Source organism: Opisthocomus hoazin, chromosome 5 (assembly GCF_030867145.1).
Source record: "Opisthocomus hoazin isolate bOpiHoa1 chromosome 5, bOpiHoa1.hap1, whole genome shotgun sequence".
NCBI classification, from domain to species: domain Eukaryota; kingdom Metazoa; phylum Chordata; class Aves; order Opisthocomiformes; family Opisthocomidae; genus Opisthocomus; species Opisthocomus hoazin.
Window position 1 is genome coordinate 31626911 of NC_134418.1, and position 22787 is coordinate 31649697.

At 37.8% G+C, this 22787-nt stretch overlaps 1 protein-coding gene across 2 annotated transcripts in view; it reads left to right on the forward strand.

Moving 5' to 3' along the window:
* ANK2 (ankyrin 2) overlaps nucleotides 1-22787 on the forward strand; it is a 365935-nt gene that overhangs the window by 301556 nt on the left and 41592 nt on the right. For both annotated transcript variants that reach the window (XM_075420874.1, XM_075420873.1), the window contains 8 exons: nucleotides 2952-2993; nucleotides 3894-3929; nucleotides 12020-12244; nucleotides 13565-13663; nucleotides 14874-15028; nucleotides 15943-16154; nucleotides 16994-17198; nucleotides 19038-19134. In XM_075420874.1, coding sequence (XP_075276989.1) covers nucleotides 2952-2993; nucleotides 3894-3929; nucleotides 12020-12244; nucleotides 13565-13663; nucleotides 14874-15028; nucleotides 15943-16154; nucleotides 16994-17198; nucleotides 19038-19134 — 1071 coding nt within the window. The remainder of the gene's footprint in view (nucleotides 1-2951; nucleotides 2994-3893; nucleotides 3930-12019; nucleotides 12245-13564; nucleotides 13664-14873; nucleotides 15029-15942; nucleotides 16155-16993; nucleotides 17199-19037; nucleotides 19135-22787) is intronic.

Here is a 22787-nt window from a genome sequence, read left to right on the forward strand (position 1 = left end):
TCTTACTTACTGTGTTTTAAGTAATTTTGTTCTTTATATGGAATTCTACACTTGTGTTCTGCATCTTTTGATGAGGCATGTGCAGATGAATTCATAAAAAACTGCTGTCATGAAAAAGCATTTCATTTCGGTGGAGCTATGTTGTATACAGAATGGCTGGGCATCACAAGTAGGAAGATATTTTTGTTGATATCAAATGAGTTTGAAACAGTCTTACAGTCCGTAACTGTCGAAAAATAACACTGGAGTCCCATTTGGAATGACAGACAGTCCTGGTCTAGAAAAGGAACAGTGTTGTCATAGCTGCGATTGCAAATTGACTGATTTGTGACATATATGAGAAGTTTGTTTGTTAGCTGGTAACAGGATATTTGGCTGTGACCAGTGTTGTTTGGATTTGCTTTTCTTGAGCTCTGAAACTAACAAATTAAATGAAAATACTTAATGTGTACAGTATTATATATATGTCAGTATGTAAGCTTTGAAATTGTTTTGGTAGTTTCTTCTAATGCTAAATAGTTTACAGACTTTTTCCAAAGGATGTATTGCTTTTCAATTTCAGACAGGTAGGTCTTTCCAGTGATTGCAGAGGATGAACTAAATACTTTCTAGAAGAGTGGCATTTATTTCTTCGATGTGCAATAATTTTGTATTTTTCTTTCAAAAAATATCTTAGTGATATTTGCATCTTTTTGGAGGACCAGGATACTAGTGGCAGCGTAAGAATATCTGATTTTAGTAGGAGCAATGCCCTCTGCAGCCTTATATGAAATAGTGACATTTAACATGACACAAATTATGTTCTTTTTATACATACCAACTAACTTGCCACTAAATATTTTAATGAAGAAACCTATAATAATGATTATTCAGCCTTTGGAAAAGACTGTGCAACACTTCATTTTTATCCTGCTTAGATTTGCCCGCATCATGAAGTTATCATAAACTGTTGGGGTGCATCTTGTTTACATCTCTTTTTTTAGGAACATACATTGACTACTAGAGTTTCGCTTGCAAGACCTTATTTTAAAAGAGAAACAATTATAGAAGTACCATGTGCATGATTGTTGCATTCACTTAGCTGGCACAACAACAAATACGTTTGTCATTTATACCCCTCTCGTCACCTACACCCTCCTTCATACACAGACACACACTATTACTAGGTTCTTATGAACTAGCAACGCTGCTGACATTTCAGGTGCACGCATTAAAGTAGTATATATCTGTCATGAAAGAAAACTCTTAGTGTTTGAAAATAAATCCTATATTTACATTGCTAGTGGCTTTAAGCAAGGGTATGGCCTTGGTTTTGCCCAAGACATTGGAAATGTGCTGAATTTGGACTGTGTTTTAATAAAGTAACCCATCAGCAAAGTATTGGACAGTTAGTTATTTGGCACAGATGATCTTAATTTTGTATTCTATGCAATCTGAGAAAAAAAACAACGCTATTCTCTCTCTGCACTACTTCAGTGGCTAACCCCAAATTGTTGTTGGGTTCTTACTGATTTTTCATTGTAAGGAAGTGTTTCCGTGGATCACAGTGTAACACCCCCAAGCAAAAGCGTAAATTTATAGAGAGCTGCTCTTTTGGTGTGGAATTTCACAGACATATGTTTGAGCCTTTGCACAACTAATCAAAACTTCTCCTATGTCTGAATTTTCAGAAGAGGAAAATGTTTTAACCATCCATGTAGAATTTAAATGAGACTGTTGTTTCAGCGTGTTGACAATGTCATCAATAAGGAAAGAAAAGCAAGCTCTTTGATCAGGGTCTTTGGCAGCCATTTTGAAAACAAGCAAATAATAATCTCTTAAAATGTAACACTCTTTTGGTGCTCACAATCTCAACATAAACACCTCCTGGTCATTTTACACAGCTAACAATTTCCAAATAGTTTCATACATTGGCTGAAGGAAAAAGTATAAATTCCTGCATTTAAATTTCCATTCAGCAAATCAGATTTGCTTCTCCTGATAAAACTATCTAATCTTATATGTTGAACAAAGTTAAGGATCTCTGAATATACCAGAACGTTTGGGTGCTAAATATCCAATAAGATAGAGTTTTACCGCTTTGCTGGTAGTTTTGGGGGATATTACGTATAATTTCCTGCTGAAGCATTATGAGAGACAGAACTAATGCCTGCATAAATGCAAATGTGTTTCACAGTTTTAATCTCATACTTCACAATATCCTATTGTGGAAGAACACAAGCATATTTTCATTAAGATGGAAGGCAAAAAAATGACTGAATTGAAAGATTTCTTTTCACTTGCAGCATTTAGACGTTGCTTGACAGGTGTTGAAGGTGCCTTCCAACCCAAACTATCCTATGATTCTGTGACAGAATTGTATTCCTGTTTTGGTATCACCCACAACAATTAAGTGCGAATGGTAAAGATAAGGCTGACTGTAAGATTTTAGAATATAAATTATGTGCAAAATTATGTTGTTTACGTACCTGGGTTTGGGTGATACAGTGAAAAAATTTCCAATATTTACTTGTATAGATTATATTTCTAAGAATTTTACTGACAAATATGTCGAGGTATGGTAGATAAGAAGAGAGGCAAATCTGGCATATTGTCAGAAACATGGCACTGTGAGGAAGGAGCTTTGAGTTCACACTGTGATATTAACTTGCTTTTGTGTTCTAGAGCAAGATATATAACAGCTCTGCAGTTTTTCCAGCTCAGGCTTGCTCACAGTAAAACTATTGAATGAAAGTTATTGATTTCTTTTATGTGATTTGATGAAGAAGTCCCTATTTGACTAATAGATGATCAAAGTGTATCAGTACTTGTATCTGACAAGATTAAACAGTTGTGAAATTATCAGTGAATTTACCTTTCTGGAAGTTGTTGCTTCTGCCAGTGAAAAAGGGAGATGGATGAGGGAGTGGGCAGCTCGAACTGTGACAAATAATGTGAATTATCATTCTTAGCTACATGTCTGCAAAAAAGGAGGCTGGATCCTTGCTAACAAGGTAAACAAAATACATTTCAAGTGTTGTATTTTGAATCCATAATATTGTTTTCCCCAGTGTGAGATTAATTTCCTGGAAATAGTTATGGAAACAGGACCTGGCAGCAACCAGCTGATAGTCGTTTCTAAAACCTGAAAGTCTAACTGATTTCAAATTATACTGTAACCTTTATGACTTTTACCCAGAAAGTTACAATAAAGAAACTGGCAGGTGTGTTTCATTAATAGCAAATTGCTGTTCATGTCAGTGGAAGAAAATGGCGATGGAGATCTATATAATAAAAAGCGACATCAAAAAACTAACTGGCCATGTGACACATTACTGAGAGCCTAAACCGGTCAAACTGAAAGTTTGGAATTTGTCATTCTGTAGTGCAGAACAAAAGGAGGACAAGAAACATGTTGAAATGGAAGAAAGTGGAGAACAGATGGTATTGATAGGAAATCTGAAGAAAATAAAATCATGATTTATTGTGTTATCAGAAGCACTGACTGGAATTACCTTAGATACCTTACCCTTTGATATCCTGTGGTCCAAATTTTAGATGTGGACACCTAAACCAAGCAGCATTTCCCCTGATCTGGTTCTGAAAGATTTACTTGGAATCTAACTGTATATTTTAGGTATCTGACTTCCTGTTTGAGAATGTGTGTGGAGAAACTAGATCACTCTAGCTTTACTGCTGTGGTAGTAGTAACCATTTGTAGCCAAGGATGTTTATGTAGGCTTATTTTCCATACTTACTCGTACCTGCTCACATGTAATGAATATGCATATATATATGTTCATGTGTTTAATTTAGAAATGTTTCATTTTTCCGATATTTCAGTATATCATTTAACTCATTCTTTTTTTCCCTTACTTTTCCTTTGTGATGTTAAATCATCTATTCTATTGCAGATACTCTTCTCCATGTCTTGATCATGACAACAGCAGGTGAACTTCTGCATAATTTCTTTCTTTAATACATTGCACTTCTCACCCACCCTATTTATCCTCCTCTCTTACTTCACTTCAGGATGCTTTAGTGTTTTGGTAGTGCATGGTAGCCGAGAGAAAAAAAAAAAAAGTACCCTGACTAGCAGGAATAGTTACACATGGCCCTGTTTCTCTTCTTATACAGTAAGTGTCCACTTTCTCCCATCTGCTGTGTCCTCTGTAAGAAAGGAATACTGGACACACAAGAAGTCCACTGCAAAAAATCTTAACAAAGCTTCTTATACCTTCCTAGACTGTTTTAACCATTGATTTAATTAATAATATGTTTTCTCTGTTAGTGGCATGGTTTAATATTGTTGAAATGAAGAAAAAAAGCCCACACAAATAATCCAACACAAACAACTGTAGATAGGTTTAGTTTCAACTGTTATATTACAAAGCGGGCCTTTAATCTCACTTGTCTATATAAAGAATATTGCAGAGCCACTCCCTAGGCCATATTTACCAAATTGTGCCACCATATCGGAACTAGGAGAATAACAGCACAGACCCAGTGTATTTAATTTTTCATGCCACATGCATTTTTTGTGTGATCTTGGTTAATCAGTGGTTGAATCACTGGCACATTGCATCCTGCTCAGAACACCTAGAGTGGTACCTTCCCAAAGGAGATTATCTGCATTTGGCAAACTGAGTGTTCATTGGCAGTGTACCTCTTCTTCCCCTTTAACATAATGATAGAAAGGTGAAAATCTTCTTAAATATTTAGCTGTGTAAAATTATTAAATGGCTAAATAGAAACCTAAACTACAAACCCATATTTTTACATCATGTCACTCAGTCGCTCTGTAGTTGACTCATGCAGTGAGAAAAATGTTAGCATAGGTTAATACTCCAGTGGTTTCCTGTGTAGGATCATGTTTTTTGTCCTCCTGGAACGTGTATTTTGCCTTGTTCATGTATGGCATAGTTGCAGCCTGATGGAAAGCACACTGAGGTAGCTGAATGACTTGCTATTGACTTCAGCGGGAGCTGGATCAAGGCCTTTTTTCTTAATTTCAGATTCTCTATCAGTTTTCCGTCTCCAGCTGAACACTTTACAATGGCTGAATCACCCTGATTGTTTGTTTCTGCTTCTTCACACTGTGACTAACACTGAATGCTGCTATCTCCTTGTTTCCCAGTTTCTTTTAAAAATTAAGATAATGTACGCAGAAAAGTTCTTAAATGTGTCTACAATGGATGTGCTCTAGTCAGAGCTTTTTATTGTTTCCTGCTACCTGATGATAGCATGTGTGCCTGCCTAGCTAGTCTGAAAGAATAATCATACCTGAACTGACTGTATGAAAGTGGTGATGTATTGATTTTGCCTATTCTGGTTTTGTGTGTTTGAAGAACTATTGCCTGTTCTAGAAAGACACTTCACGGTGCTAGGTTTGCATGGCTCTTCAAGTGATTCTGCAGAATGAGAAGTGTGTTTGAGTGCCAACATGCTTGCATTCGCAGCCACCTGAAACTGTGACTTCTGCAAAGCTGTTTATGTCACAGTGATTCTTCACAAATCACGCAAGAAGTATCTTTCACCCCCCAGTGCTGACACATCCATTCTTTATTTTATTTGTTTGTCCTGCTATTATCTTTTCAAATGAGCATAGGTATAGAATAAAATCAAGTTAATTCCATATGAATAAAATCAGGCTCAGATCTGAAATACAAATATTTCATGAAAATACACTATAACTTTTTGTCCTTGTGCAGTGGATAAATCCAATGCATATATATAGTCTGTGTTTTGTTCAAGTGGAGCCATTAGCAAACCCATTGCTGTTTGCTCTTCTCTCTGTAGAAGGCATGGAAACAGCCTCAAAGATTTAGGGGCCTTTTACATATGTCCTCAACCAGAAGGATGCTGTAGCCAATGTTATTTGATATAGTTACCTTTTATATGGCAAGTATGTAGTTTTTAATTGCACTAAAATTGAAGAGAATGAAATGGCCTCTCTAATATATGAGTAAATAATGTAAATTAAGGGAGAGTGGATGATGCTTGATTCAACTGCTAACCATGTTTTTAACAGAAGCATGTGTAGACTCCCCTGCAGTTTATAACTTATTCCTAGGAAATAATTGCTTTTGTTCTTTAATTTTTCTTTTAAAAAAATAAAAATCCTGATTTCCCCTTCATACTTTTGAAAATAGAGAAGGCAATGATTTCCCAAAACCTAATTTGTTTCATTGATTTGGCTATTATATTGGACTACCACCTTGCTAAATCTCAGGAAAGCTCAGTATCGATCCAATTTGCAAGACTGTCAGAGTCACATGTTTGTGTCATGCATCATTTCTAACGGAACCTTTAAAACTGGCAGAAAATAAAACTTACTCAAAGGCTGTCTTAGTGCTGAGACAGATCATCTCCTTGTTGCCCTAGTCACCCTCGAGGTACAAATTTTGACTGCTGCTTTAATCCATAATCTGCTTTGATTTTGAATTGTCACTTAATTGAAATTTAAGTTCTTGCCATGGGTTGCCAAGATAAGCTGAAGTCAGTGCTAGAGAATAATGTTTACCCTATATATAGTTATTATTGGAAGGGCATTTAAAACATGTCCTGAAATAGACTTTTGCTGATGGAAAGTACATGTAATTTTGATGCATTGCATGATCAATCAGTTCACTTATTTTAGCCACCTTTATTTCAAATGGCTCACAAGAATGTTTTCCTTCTTAGCTGCCCAAAATTTTTCTCCTATTTATATTGTTTTCCCTCTCCTCAGTTTTACCTCATTTCTCCTAACCATAGTTAGTCCTTGCTAAGGTTTTCCTTCCACTTTATGCCATTTTTAACCCCTTCTGAAAATTGTAACTATTATATCTACATGGCATTCCTATAAGTTATTTTGGTTTCTTTTACATTTTCTTTCATTGTTAATAGTATAATAAATTATCTTAGAAGCATGTAAGGAACATTTATCAGCCTATATTTTTAGGATGCCTCCTTTCTTCTCCTTTTCTAGTGATATCCTGTAAGAGCTTTCTTATTCTCTTTAATCTCTTTTATTAAATTTTTTCTTTTCTTTTTTTTTCTCTTGAACTCTTCAGAGCCGTTTTGTGTTTCTCTTTCATGAGCCCTGTCCTCTTTGTTCTCTGTATGTAGATGATTAGTAGTTCTTGTAGTAGTGCTTCGTGCAGTTGGAACATGGAGTAAGGTCTGAGTTTCCTGCTTAGGCAAAAGTCACTTCTTGCACCTTCCAGTTAGCATGAGCAGAGGGTGCCCAGTGCCCTTTGCAGAAGGAGGATCTTATGAAGTTTGAAGTCAGAGCAGGGAAGACCGATGCAAAGACTGAACAGGTGCCTCTCAGGGATGGTAAAGCAAAGCACTGTCTCTCTGCATGCAGTAAGAGAAGCACCTCCGCACCTAAGCTTCAGGGAGTATGTATGATGTTAGGGTTATTCATATGCTAGTATTATGTATTATTTTCTTTATGACCATGAGAAATTATAATGAAAATATACCACTTCCCAGAGTGATGGCTTAATCTGCTAGTTATTCCTGCTAGTTTTGTTTGTTCATTTGAGTACAATCTCTTCCTATCTCAGTCTTGTTACTTAACAACATCTGCTAAAAGAAACATTAGGGAGAGGAAAAATAGTTTGTGTGTGCGTGGGCAACAAAATAATTAATCTGCATTTTACATTTCCTTTATGTTAGTCATACAAATTTTTCGCTTTCCTAAATGCAAATTTCAGAAAGCAAGTTTTATAATGTCATGCATTAATTTTGTATGAAATATTTGTGTATTGATATACACAGTCCTGCAAAAGGGCAAAGCTTTTCCAGTCCTGGAACAGTAATGTCACCATCCAGGTGCCCTAGTATGTAGAAAATAGGCAGAAAAAGAGGCTACTGTGATTCAGAAAATGCTTTGTTATGAATTATTTGCTTGACTCTATTACATAACCAAAATTGTGTGTTATCTGCTGATTTAAAAGAAAAAGAGAGATAAAAAGAAGTTGGATTAAAGAAGTGGATCAAAAAATGGATGTGGCAAAAGGTTGGGAAATAAACAGGGAGGTATGGTTGAAAAAGAACATATTTTTACATTCTGTGTCAGCTCTGCAAATCCTGCATCAGTGTACTGTCCTTTCAGGCCTTTATGCCATGGCTCTGGAGCTGAGGAATTTTCCCCTTCAGTTTCTTTTTTTTGCACTATATTCATTCTAGTTCTTCAAAATTTGTTTTTCTGGAATTTCATAGTAGTGTTGACCTAGCTCCTCCATATTTAGTATGATAATGGGCACTAATATTTCTGTGCTATCCTTATACTCTTCTATGTTTGCCTGAATTTGCTATCCAGTACTTGAAGGGTACTTATAGAATCATATAATCATAGAATGGTAAGGGTTGTAAGGGACCTTAAAGACCATCTGGTTCCAACGCCCCTGCCATGAGAAGGGACACCTTCCACTAGACCAGGTTGTTCAGAGCTCCCTTCAACCTGGCCTTGAACACTTCCAGGGAGGGGGCAGCCACAGCTTCTCTGGGCAACCTGTTCCAGTGTTTCACCACCCTCATGGTGAAGAATTTCTTCCGAATATCTAATCTAAATCTGCCCTCTTTTACTTTAGAGCCATTCCCCCTTGTCCTATCACTACACACTCTTGTGAAAAGCCACTCTCCATCCTTCCTGTAGGCCCCCTTCAGGTGCTGGAAGGCTGCTATAAGGTCATCCCGGAGCCTTCTCTTCTCCAGGCTGAACAGCCCCAACTCCCTGAGCCTGTCCTCATAAGAGAGGTACTCTAGCCCTCTGATCATCTTCGTGGCCCTCCTCTGGACCTGCTCCAACAGCTCCATGTCCTTCTTGTATTGGGGGCTCCAGAGCTGGATACATTGCTCTAGGTGGGGTCTCAAAAGAGCAGAGTAAAGGGGCAGAATCACCTCCCTCGACCTGCTGGCCACGCTTCTGTTGATGCAGCCCAGGATACAGTTGGCCTTCTGGGCTGCAAGCGCACATTGCTGGCTCATGTTGAGCTTCTCATCCACCAGTACCCCCAAGTCCTTCTCCTCAGTGCTGCTCTAGATCCAGTCTCCACCCAGCCTGTACTTGCGTTTGGGATTGCCCCGACCCACGTGCAGGACCATGCACTTGGCCTTGTTGAACTTCATACTTGCAGTCTCTTAGGTAGTTTGACTCATCCAGAAGTCACAGAACCCTTCAGGAATCTCCCAAATCATCTGGGGGTCTCTTTCAGTGATATGGCACAAATCTATTTTTTGGTATATACTGTGGTGAACACTACTTTTTGCCAGATTGTGTCTCATTATTTCGTAAATAAATTAGGTCTTCTTTATGCTAGAAACAGCTGTTTTTACCATGAATAATAATGTCCTACTGTTTTTACCCTAACCATTGTTATCTTTGTGTCCACCTCCCAGTGATACTTATCTTTGCCATTTTTTTCCACTCTTTGGAGCAGCAGTTGGTTTCAGTGATAGATGACTGATAGATCTTGTGGCAGATTCACTGGCAGACCTTGCTCTGTCCCACCAGGCACATTCACTAAACTTAAACTGAAAGGAGGAGTTGCACCTTTAAGGCCTGAACACACACAGCTATCTCTCTGCATCTCGAGTGATTATTAGAGACAAATGCCACACTCCATTTCTGACTGATCTGTATTAGATCCCAGGCTTTGCGAGTGTGGGAACACAGGGCTATGACTGTGTGTGTGCGGTGAGATACCAGTTTTGTTACAGATGGTCAGAATCAAAGACTGCTCTCCTGCTTCTTCAGCTTTTTTATTGGTTCTACACCTCAACCTAGTTATCTTTATTGTGTAACGTGCTTTATGAGAAGGTGCTACTATTTCAGCACTCTGCTTATCTTTTAGTTAGTCTGAAAGGAATTGCTATATGGAGAAGGAGCACCATATTAAAAGCAACAGAACCCATTATTGTGGTCAGAAGGGAGATTATTTTATTTGGACCCTAGCCTTTTGTGTGTATGTATTCTTCTACCAGTTAACAGCGTTTATGGCATTGCTGAGACACATGGGGAGGTAAGCTGAGGAGGACGTCAGACAGACAGATAACCTAGCACTAATGTTTCAGTGATGGACAGCAGAAGAAGGTTATCCTGTTGTTAAAGTATACAATCTTGAGTATTACGTCAATAGTGAAAATAATTGATTCCTAAAAATTCTATTCATGACAGCTTACACAATGAAAAATGTGAATGCTAATTTATTTCAATAAGTGCACTTATTAGCTTCTGGTAATTGTGGGGGTAGTATTTCTGTTGCTCATAGTATTAGCATCAAAATGTGAAACTGTTCTTCCAGCACTCACTGTTATTAACTACCTCTAACACACCCATTACAATAGAGGCTTGGACTGATTCTCAGAAACGTAATTCAGAACCACTTTGATAAGACTACTTCATACAGTTAAAAGAAAATCGCAGTGCAAGCCACGGAGCATTATTGCAACATTTGAGCATTTAGTATCTCTTAAGCTCTTCTTTCACCTGTGCTTTACAATGTATAAAGTATGTATTTTATGAAGGAAGCTCCCATTTTTCTAAATAAATCCCCAGAGAATCAAAGCTGTAAAATGTTTTCATTTTCTTTTTTTCCCCCCTTGTTAAAACCACAGAAACACCAACCTCTAAGGAATGAGATAATGATTGTACTACCCAGACTTTTACACTAAACAAAACCTAGAGGTATATGAATGGCAGTAGAATAGGAGACTGCATGTGTGCGAAAGACTGGCATCCGTGGTGCATGGTGTGCTTCTGACTGGCGCTTGTGGCTCCTTTCCATCATTCGTTTTTCTGACTTGCACGGTGTGTGGAGTGTTGTGCTTTTACAGCATGTGGAATTACCTGTAGCCGTGTGGACAGTGAATGGATGCAATGTTTATTGCACAGAACAGTCAAGGGGACAGTGGAAAAATACCTGTATTTGTTACTCATCTTTCAAGGGTTTTTCTCTATTGCAGGTCCTTCTCATTTCTGCGACTCCCCATGTGGTGATTCTATTTTAGTGGCTAGAAGTAGGCCTGATACCATTCTGTCTCATCTACTCTTATTTTCACTTCCAGCAACCTGGCATTCCCATCCCACATCAGGCATGATCCTAAGTCATAAACCAGTACAAAAATTTCAAGTAGTTCTACACCTTTCCCAAGAATGTCCCCAGTCTTTGTAACAAATCTGTCAAAATCTACCTGTTGGTTATATGTGGAACTATTAAAAGTTCAGCATAGAGAAGTCCCATGGAACGTTTTTCTCCCTTTGAAAGAAAAAGAAATAAATAAGATAATTTACATTATGCATCTGCAAGTTTTCCACTGGGACATTGTATTGCTGTGCAACGTAGCACAGAAAAACAAAAATTCATAAATAAACCTCTTATACCATGATTGTAGCTATTCTCATCTCACCAAAGCCTAAAATTTTCTTCAAACAATAGTGACATGTTGGGTTTTTTATATAAGTAGCTCCACTGATGTATTATGAATTGTATCCACACACTCCAGAATTAAATTTGACTTTTTTTTAATCTAAAACCATTTTTGTTAGAAATTATAGTTTAGCAAATAACTAGAGAATTATAGAGATAACCTAAAAAAAAAAACCCAACAACCCCTCCAATCAGAATTGGCTTTATATCCTGGAGTCATAAATAATTTTCTTCAATAAAATGTATTTGCTTGTAAAGTATTTAAAGAGTGCCAACTTTACAATAGAGATGCTTGCAGGTACAGAGAATGACATTTGCACCTGACTTTGTCTCTAATAAGTACATACACACGTGTTCACATTTATTAGTGACTGCTGGTATTTTTACTAACAGCAGCACTGTAAAATAAGACTTTCTGTGAAGAACTCTTAGATAGCAGATGTTAGTGATTAATGAATGATCTTAGCATGGTTTAGCGCTTCACATGGGAGAAAGGCTTTTTCTAACTGTACATCTTGAGAAAGAGCTACATTTACATATGTAGTTTGTTACGTATGTGGAACAAAACCAAAGGAATTTTGATATGTTTTGTATCTGATTTTTTTCTCCTGATTTTTCAGCTTCCTAGTTAGTTTCATGGTGGATGCTCGTGGGGGTGCTATGAGAGGTTGCAGGCATAACGGACTACGAATCATTATTCCTCCGCGGAAATGCACTGCTCCAACACGAGTGACTTGCCGGTTGGTGAAACGCCACAGACTGGCCACCATGCCTCCTGTGGTGGAAGGCGAAGGTCTGGCCAGCCGCCTGATTGAAGTTGGACCTTCTGGTGCTCAGTTTCTTGGGTAAGGGGTGCCATATGGCCTAAAGGAAAATGTTCAGTCTGTTTTCGTCTGTTTGCAAGTGGCGCTGAAATGGTTCCTTTTTCAAGACTTGAACAGAAAAAGATGTTTGTAACATATAGTAGCAGACTGGTCGTGTGAAATACAAATCAGTTGTTAGTTAACAATTCGCAAAGCTTTTATGCCTTTTCCTTTGAAAACAGATGTTTTAACCACTAGCACTAAGGTTAATGTGCTTCCTTGGATATAATTATTACTCAGTGTTGTGATATTATAGTGGGAAAAGACCCCTTTGTAGCCAGAAAAGGCAGTTCATGCTGTATTTGAATAATCTACATGTAAGGCATGAATAGCACAGCACTGATCTAACGCCCAAATGTAAAGCCTGCTATATATACAACACAAGTTACAGCTGCTGATTTTAGAGACTTGTGTTGTGTTATCAGTAATTTGGACTATCGGGGAAGCACGGTGCCTTTGATTTTTCTGGGGCTGAAATTGCTAAACTAAGCAATAGGACAACCTTGGATTTTTTTGGCCGTTTCTCTTGTCCTATGCTGCAAAACCTGTAGAAAGATTGGATTTATGTCTGCTGCTGACCTTGTTTTAGCAATTTTCAGCTGAAAGCAGCAGTTATCCACACTTTTTTTTGTTTTACCAGCTGTCTCCCTATCAACTGTGGCATCCAAAAGTGGATGATTGAAGGAACCCCTTCTATTACAATAAATAGCTTCATTCAAAATTGTAAAAAAAGTGACTCTGTAAACACCAATAGTTTAAATTCATTTTGAAACAAATCAGTTGCTTTAAAATCCTGTTATAACAGGCACTCATCAGAGCCGCTATCTTCATTAGTGCTTTTTCTAAAGGATTGAGCTTAGGAAACGAAAAAAAGTTGATTGGTATTTTTTTAACTGCCCACTGCTTTTATATGGAGTGTGAAAGGAGAACATAACCCAAGACGTGTTTTGGCTACTTCACTGTTGCTCTAATCTGGTAAAAAAGCAAGAGCAGTTATGAAACTCTGCAGATGTGATGCTAAAAGCTAGGCAACCATTCCTTTTGACAGACAGGATACCTCTTAATATCACAAGTAACAGCAAACAAGGTGGTGAATCAGATGCTTTGTACCACTTATCCTTTCCACATCTTGGTCACTTTTAAAGAGAAGCAGAAAGAAATCTGATTGCTAGGACGGAACCTTATTCAGTGTATAGCCTAATTCCACTCTGTGGACCAGACAGTGGCACTGGTGTTCTGGCACAAAAAATACATAAAGTTTGTTTATGTTCTTTCTTTCACTGCTGCTTTGGATGTACTCAGTAAACTTCATCTGCCTACGGCTCCTCCCCCACTTAATGAGGGAGAAAGCTTGGTCAGCCGAATCCTTCAGCTGGGGCCTCCTGGGACCAAATTCCTTGGGTAGGAGAGACTTGAAACAAATTGATGGATGCTGACCTCCCCATTCTTCTCCTCCTTCTGCAATATGATTTTTTTATGTCATTATGCCCATGATATAGTCCCTTTCTATCATTTGAAATTTTGTAACCCCAACCCTTAGTGGACCATTTTTCAACCCTTGTGGTATGTGGTTTTGTTTTGGTGGTATGTTTGTATCTTCTTCTTACAGTACTGTGGCCTTCATTTTTGTTTTGGCATGAAATCTTCCTAGTTATGTGCTTGATGTCTGTAGCAAAGCAACCTGGATTGGGACAAAAAAAAAAAAGGAATCTACTGTAAATTTTGAGATGTTTTTGGTATCAAGGACTGATTAATCAAGAAGTTATATGTTGGATACCACCAGTATAATAGAACACATGACATTTACTATGTACATGGTAACCTGTGTGAGTCTTCTAATTAGACAAGTGTATATACGAATATATTTGTATTTTCTTTTATTTCTAAGAGTGCATATGTATATGTATATATAAATACAGATATATTATATGTACACATGTGTTGTATATGTGTGTGTGTATATATATATATATATATATATGGATGCATACACTGATACATATATTGACATCTGCTTGTAAGGCAACAAGGCAAATTCTTATCTCCTATACTGAAATAGAAACCCAGATGATCTCCTCAGACCTCCTTTATCTCTCCCAGAGTGTAAATCAGGAATAAATTCATTTGAATATATAGAATTACAATGAAGTACAATTGGCACAGGACACAATTGCCATGAAATTACTCTGATTTGCACTAGTATAAGTGAGATCAGAATTTGTCCCACTATTCATATACATTACAGTAGATTCTCTTTGAAATGAAGTTGCACAGGTTAACCCAGACAGTAGTGACAGCTAAAATAAGCATGAGTTTTTTATGAATTTGCAAAACAATTACCAGATTTCTAGCTAAGCACTATTATCTTACCAAATATCATTCACACTGTGGAAAGAGGTGGATGCACTTTTTAATCTGTCCTGCAGAATTTACTGGGTCCCTGTAAAAATCTAATATGTGTTAGTGACCTGCTAGTTTAGGATTATGCCAAAGTATTCCACAGAAATAGGTAGAATTCCAGGTCACTTTGTAGCAGACTGAATAGAGTTGCTGTTAACCCTGTTTCTTCCTCTCTCTCGTGTGCATTTAATGCGCTGTGTTGCTGTGCCAGGCCTGTGATTGTGGAGATTCCCCATTTTGCTGCTCTGCGTGGGAAAGAGAGAGAGCTGGTGATCCTGCGCAGTGAGAACGGGGACAGCTGGAAGGAGCATTTCTGTGAATACACTGAGGATGAGCTGAATGAAATCTTGAATGGGATGGATGAAGGTATCCACTGTGACTTTTTTTGTTATTCTGCTTCTGCATTACTTCTGTAACTAACTGGGGCTTTTTTACCATTTATTCTGTTTAGCACCTCATGTTTGATCCGCTCTAGAATTTCTGACGCTACATTCTCCAGATACTTTGTTTCTGTCACAGTGGAGCATAATCCTGTCCTCAGTACAGGAGCCAGCAGCAGCACTGTGTGCTTGTGCTTACTTCCCTTTCATGATCTGCTCAAGTAGTGGGACAAAGCAAAATCTACCATCATGAAGTTGAGAATAGATGCTAGGCTTATGTTTTCCACTGCTTCTTTTTGTAGTGTTAAAAGAAAAGCTTCCATAGCAAACATCTTTGCAAAACAAGGCAATTATCATACTAATCCTTTCCAAGCAGCTACATGTGTGGGAGGAAATGTCAGTCATGGGTATTCTTGCTTTCTGAGAGAACAGAATGGCCTTGGGCTGTCTAGGATCTGCAGAATTTGTTATTAATTTTGATGGCTTTTTTTAAAAAAAAAAAGAACAAAAACAAATGTAAACAAGCCAACTCATGTACATTTGGAGTTTAATTTCCTTGATGCTATCCTGGCCATAGTGTAAACGTGTGAAGTAGAAAGGGGCTTGGACCAATCCCTTTGCTTGTTTGTCTGCTGATTTTGGGGATGTTGTCAACATGTTCTGAGTTTGTTGTCTTCAGCTCCCTTCAGTTAGTTGTTCAGTCTGTCTATTCCTTTCTTGGTTTCTCTGGTTTTGCTGAACTTAAAATATTGGGGTAGGTTTCCTTTTCCTCTTTGATTTCTGTAAAAAATACTTCCGTAATTTGCAGTTAAACTGTGAAAAGCTTGAATGAATTTTGATGTTTGCTGTATTATTTCTATAAAATTCATGTCTTCTGACCATCTTCCCTTTTGACCTCAGTACTTGACACTCCAGAGGAGCTTGAGAAGAAACGTATCTGTCGCATCATCACCCGAGATTTCCCTCAGTACTTTGCAGTGGTGTCGCGGATCAAACAGGACAGCAACCTCATCGGACCTGAGGGAGGTGTGCTGAGCAGCACTGTTGTACCACAAGTGCAGGCAGTCTTCCCTGAAGGGGCTCTAACCAAACGAATTCGCGTTGGCCTCCAGGTAGAATGGAACAATTACAAGGCTTATCCTTTTTTTCTTTTTAATGTCAAATCACCTTCTTTGAATGGAGAACCAGCAAATTCAGCTTATCATGTTCTATGTTGTTGCCTAGAATGCTTCTAGTAAAAATAATTAAAAAATATTCATGCAAAAGTCAAAGCAAGTGGTAAAACTTTGGGTATTGCAGTTAATTCAGATTCCTGTTAACTGACTATATGATCTTGGGAAAACCACCTAATTTTGGTGACGATGTGATGATATTAGTGTAGGTCATAGAACAATTTCATAAATATATCTTATGAAAGGCATCAGAGAAGTACAAAGGGCTTTAATAACTAGGTCAAATGTACAGATTTTCAGAGTGAAGTAAACCAGCCTGAAAGTTCATTACTTAAAGAGTGGGAAGTCTTTCCCCCACCTCCATCACCTCCTCCTGCTGCATGCATACACAGCTTACCTTGGCCAGGAGACTGTGCTTGTTGAAATCCCCTGTGAACAGTTGAATAGAATACTAAAGTAGCTCAGAGCTTGTTCTAAGAAATAGAAAAAAGGTGACAAAGGAATCATTTTCTAGTGATTAAATGAATTAAATTAATGCTGTAAAGGGTCTGACAGGCACCAAGAAAGGGGATAGGAAGAGGAGGAAGTCATGGGAAAGTTGAAAAAGGGAGGCCTCCCCTTCTCACTGGCAGTCAGCTCCATCTGCAGATTTTCATTGGAAGTTATGCCACTAGTGTAAAAACTTAAGGGTTTCATGGCAATGTACAGACCCAGTTCTTTACGTACTCATTAAACTGTTTTCAAGTAACTGTTCTGTTACTGTCTTTTGCTTTGGAAAGGCTCAACCTATGCATACTGAACTTATAAAGAAGATTTTAGGCAACAAGGCTACCTTCAGTCCTATAGTCACACTTGAGCCCAGGAGAAGGAAGTTCCATAAACCCATCACAATGACAATTCCCGTCCCCAAGGCCTCCAGTGATGGGATCGTGAATGGTTATGGAGGTGACACACCCACTTTAAGGTTACTATGCAGCATAACAGGTAGGATGCAAATACTAGAGCTTTTTATGTGCGTCTTGAAATTGTCAGTCATCGTGAGCTGAATATGTTAAACTGATTATACACATGGAAAGCTTGGTGAAAACCTGACTGGGATGAGAGGCTGTGGAAATAAACTACTTTCCAAACAATTACTTTATAGCAGACATAACATTTGTTGTTTGGACTAACAAGAGATGTGTAATATAATCATAGACTTCAGGGTTTGGGTTTTTTTTGCATTTTCCTTCTCAAGTTTGTTTCTTGAGAACCAACATACCTCTGCCTAGCAAAGTGTAGTACAGACATAATGTTGCAGTATGCTTCAGAGGAAAATATTGGAGTTAAACACTTTATACTTGCTGTAACTCCAAAGTGGTTAGCATCTTAATCAGTCTCACTTAAGAGGCAAAAATGAGCTGCATGCATTTATTCTGTTTAGGAGTTAACATCTTTCTTAATTTTCAAACTGATTTCAAATACCAACCCAATGTAAGATGCATTACACACTGAGATGTGCCAATGAGTCGTTCTGGACAACAGGTGCTTTTACAATTTTGTGATACAAATGTGTTAGATGGCTGCTGAAATACCAGAAACAACATCTGGTCTACAAAGAAGTATTTGCATTTTGAAGAGAGTGAAACAGTGTTTATTTAAATAGAGAAGAATGGTCTCCTCTATAAAGAGGAATTTGAGTAAGTTTCTTGGAGGGACAATAAATCTGCAAGGATCCTCTACAAAACTTCAAAAGGGAGATTGGTTCCAAGAATGCTTCACCAAAAGGAGAAAAGAGGTATTTCATGACAACTAGTATCCCTTTACACATACAACTTTGTTTAAGGTTTGCATAAAGACTGTACCACGCGGTCAAATGGATATCTAGCAAGTCAGCTAATATTAGAGGAGGGACAGACACATGTTCTGACTTAGCTATGGTTATGTATAGTTTTTCCTTCAGTTCTTCATATGTATTTTATAAATATTCATAACTGCTGCTAGAAATAAACACTTTTATTTCTGTTTTCTGTAAGCTGAGTGTGATTTTAAGGTAACTGGAAACCAACTGGACATTCTTCACCAAAAGGTGAGGCAGGGACAGATCTTGACGAACTTGAAAACACAGATGGAGGATGACAGGTTGTGCCCACATTGTCAACTGCTTGGGCCAAACAGGAAGATGGCAATGTCCATGACAAAGAGGGCTGAAACACTTAATAGACCGATAGGAATCCAGAAGGCTGGCTATTGTACACCATGATATGGAGGTGCATATTTCAACTGCAAGATCTTCCAGGGAGGTCATCAGACACAGATTGTTTCATAGGTTTTCACAGCTATGTGCAAAAGAAATTTCTTAATTATGTACATACTGGACCCGAGTCTTTCAATTATTGCAAAAAGTAGACTACAGAAATCATAAATTGTAGTTGTCACTATTTGTAACATTACTACTGTTTCCCAAGTGTATCAATATAGGTTTAACTGCGCTATATCTGGGCCAGTTTTGCCCTGCATATGTGAACAGTTTCAAATGAACAGAAGTAATTTATAATAAATTACATCTCTCCCCCCCAAACTCTAGCTCTTTTAACATTTCTGGAGCTGTGCTACAGGACTTATCATTTCAAAATCATTTGGGCACTTTGTTTTCTCAGGGGAAACCCCCTACAATCCTACTAGCATTAGTGGAATAATGTGGACCTAAAGAGAAGGCATGTCTGGGATTATTACTGGTTTCACAGCGATTAAAAACTCAGAAGAATGTAAAATATTTCCTAGAAGCAAGAAAGTTTCAGACTTGCTTGATTTTCAGTTTTTAAAAAATCTCTGTCATTTCAGGAGGAACGACCCCTGCCCAATGGGAAGACATCACTGGAACAACACCATTGACATTTGTTAATGAATGCGTTTCCTTCACAACAAATGTGTCTGCCAGGTACCTGTACAACAAAAAATAAGTTTTACAGTGTTACTTTCAAGTGCATGTCTTTTTTTCAACAAATATTTTCCAAAAATTTTAGTTTATATAGTAGAAGGAACATAGATATTTTGTCTATGCTGTGAAGCAATTGGCAGGTATTTTGGAAGCCCTGAGCCTCCTAGCCCAGACAGATGATGTACGAGAGCTGTAAGCACTGCAGTCTGCACCAGCTGCAGAAAGAAATTGATGTTCTTGTCCTTTTTTTCTCAGCCGTTAGCCCTTTGCAGTCAGCGCCTGCTATGATCCCAGAAATGAATTAATGACACACTAATTTTTTGGAAATAGGAATCTGAGGGACAGTTTCATTTTCAGGTAGTTAGAAAAAATCTGGTTTCATTTTGAATACCCCTTTTCTTCCAGGTGCAGAAATATGCAAATTTCTGTGGAAACAGAAATTCCTTATTTGGGTAGCTCATTATACACGTTATAAAAGATGTTACTTCCAGAATATTCAGCAAATGAGAAATCAAGCAGAAAGGCCTGTAGGTGTACCAAACTGTGATCTAGAAGAATCCTTTCCAACCATCTGTTCTTGTGATGAGATTCAACTGCTGTCTTTCTGAAAACAGAATTTCATATTAAAAAAAAAAAGTATACAGTTTTTGTACTGTCCATGATTTATATCACAGAAATGCTCAAAAATCTCCTTCTCTGTAACAGGAGATGCAGTCCATGACCTGGAAAGTATTACATTTAGGGTGTGTAGTCTAGCAAACACAAAAATCCTGGTCAACTTGCCCATGAAAATCAGTGAATTTCCTTCAGCGCAAATACTCAGTGTCCAGAGCAGTTATTACTGTTAGATTAGGTTTGCTTATTCAGTGTTAAAATGAGTTCAGCTCTTGCCATGCCATCTACAGTATAACTTTAACATTAAGCAAAGTATTATTTTTCTATACTTTTGCAGTTTGGAAATGGCTTTCTTCCTATTAAGTTAGATGTTTTTCTTATGTACCTTTCTTTTCAGTTCAGCTAAACATTTTTCTTTAACAGCAGTGACCACAAGAGGGAGATCTTAAAAGTGTGTTTCAGCTCTCATCTCCTACCTGCAGTGTTCTGTATTAAGGAATAAATTAGAGATTGATATAAGAACCAGATGTGGAGACTAGATGCAAAGTTTGAGAGGTCAAAGTCCCTAAAATTGTGAAGTGCAGAAGGGCTGCACTTGAAATACAGCCAGAATGAGGGTGACAGTTTATGGAACTCCAATCCATATTAGTAATGGATGTTTCCTAATCCCGATGATGACATTAAAATTGATTACTGTTGCTAACGTTCTGTGATATAGGCGGAGTCCCATGTAGAGATTTTAATGGGTTCTGCCTCTTCTTTTTAATCTAAATGAACGTTCAACAGATTACTTTAACCCAAACATGATTTTAAATGCTGTTACAGTTAGAAAATGGGATTTTTCACGTATTTTCAGTCAGCAAATTAATTACCTTCTTTGCTGAAGGATAAGCCAACTTGAATTTCTTCACTTGTGTCCTGGTCTAAAAGTGCATCTGCCCTTGCGCCCAGCTGAGAATCAGCTGATTCCTGACTGTTTGCTATTCATAGTAACTTGTTTATGCCTAGTTAAATCATTAATGATGGAGAACAGTTTTCCCACTCATAAGACTAATTCTGTCCAAAATGAGATTGGGAGAGATTCATTTGTCTAAAATTCATGTGAATTACACTGCGGACTTTGAGGCATAGCTGTTTTCCATTTCCTGAGCTGCAGCTTTTTAAAAAATTTAGTATCTGTTTGGGCTTTTTAGCCCCTGGTGTATGACAGCAAATCGTTTGAACATATGGTGATTTCTCAGAGGATATAGTCTCTCCAGTTTGAGTCCAGCATAGCATAATTCTCCCACACATGAGAAGGAAAGCATCAGTATGCAGAGCCTTTATGTACCAAACATGCTTTCTCTCTTTCAAATGTCATCAGCCTGTTTCTGAACCAGTGTGTTTGTTAAATGTTCTAAAGACAAGCACAGCATGAAATTCGCTATTATTCAACTGCAGATGAGTAAGACCACAGAAATCACCCTTGAAAGGTATGCTTTGTTGGTTATAATACCATGTAATCTACAGTAAGTAATAAGCTCCCTCTAGATTATATCAGTTTTTGAGGTGTTTTTGACCTCTCATGACTTCTGTCTCCATCCTACGGATGTCAGACTCGAGCATGCTTTCTACCTACACAGTGAATTTTATTTAAAAGAAATGTCATCAACTCCACAGAGAAACTAAATGAAGTGATATCTGAGAAAGAAGGTAATATGTCTTACTCCTTCCTAAAATGCTTGGTGCATTTCTGCGGTTACATTTTAAATTATTTTAAGTGAAAGTTGTTTTCTTTGCAAAATAACAGTTCTGTTGTCTTGACGAAGGTATAAGGAAATTTTGTAAATTTTTATTACTGGGCAATGTTGTCCTGGCCTGAATGGCCCAAAGAAAGGGTAAAGAACCTGTAGTTTTCAATAAAGGGGAGGGTCATGTTTGACACAAGAGGACCTGTTCTGAACGCTGAAGTTCTAGACCTGAGTTGCAACATCTATGGTATGTGTTAAGTAACAGTATGTGTTTGATAATTTTTGAGGTTGTTTGTTCCAATTCACATGTACTAGCAATGCTTTGTAAGAGGCAGACGTTCATTTGTAATAATTCTTAGTGAAAGCAGACAATTATGACACTACCCTGTAATGTTAAGTTATTTCCCTGTCATGATGGTACCTGAATGAGATAGCAGTGGCAGGTCCTGGCTTTACACCATGCAGAGGAACTAGTTTATTCCAGTAGTATTTGTCTGTTGCTTTAAACATGTTTGTGTTTGACTTGCGGTGCACATATCACAAACTGGGAACCACTGGTGTAGAAGTTTCAGCGTATACATTAGAAAGATGCTGTCAGTAAAACGACATGTTAGAAACCATGATGCAAAGTGCATCAGTGGGGATCACAGCCTCTGTGAGGCAAGAGTAGTAGGAATCAGATATGGACACATCTGCTTTCAGGGTCTTCAAAATATAATATGGCTCAGATATAGAAATATATGTATCACTGGTCTTCAATATGCATAACAAAAACTTACCACAAAATCAAAGTTAGAAGTCCCTGACTAAATTCACGTAAAAATAATTTCTGATGTGGCATGCAGTGTTACACAGCGGACAAAATCATTTACCTTCTCCTAAAGACCCTCAGTTTTTGGTATTGTGTGTAAGGAATGTAATGCTAACCTTTAAGCTAGACAGTAGAAGAAAAACAAGTGTTTTGGGCAAGGCAGCTTTATATTTCACCTGTTAGAGACACAGGTCCAAGAACAGACTGAAGGATTAGCAACACATGCCAAAAGCTGTTTCAGTCTCTTGTTCCTCATCAATAAAACTCGGGAAACTTTCACAGCATCCCTGTCATGTCAGATGTTTGTACGTGGTTCACTAACACCCAAGTGTGAACTCTGATGTGTCCAGCACTTAACAAACAGGAAATTGTACAATGCCTAGGAAGATTTCAGGCGACTAAAGAGAAACGGATGAAATTGCCTACTCTGTAGTTTAACAATTTAGTCATAACCTGAAAGAGAAATTACAGGCTCGGCATATGACTAGCTACAAGCA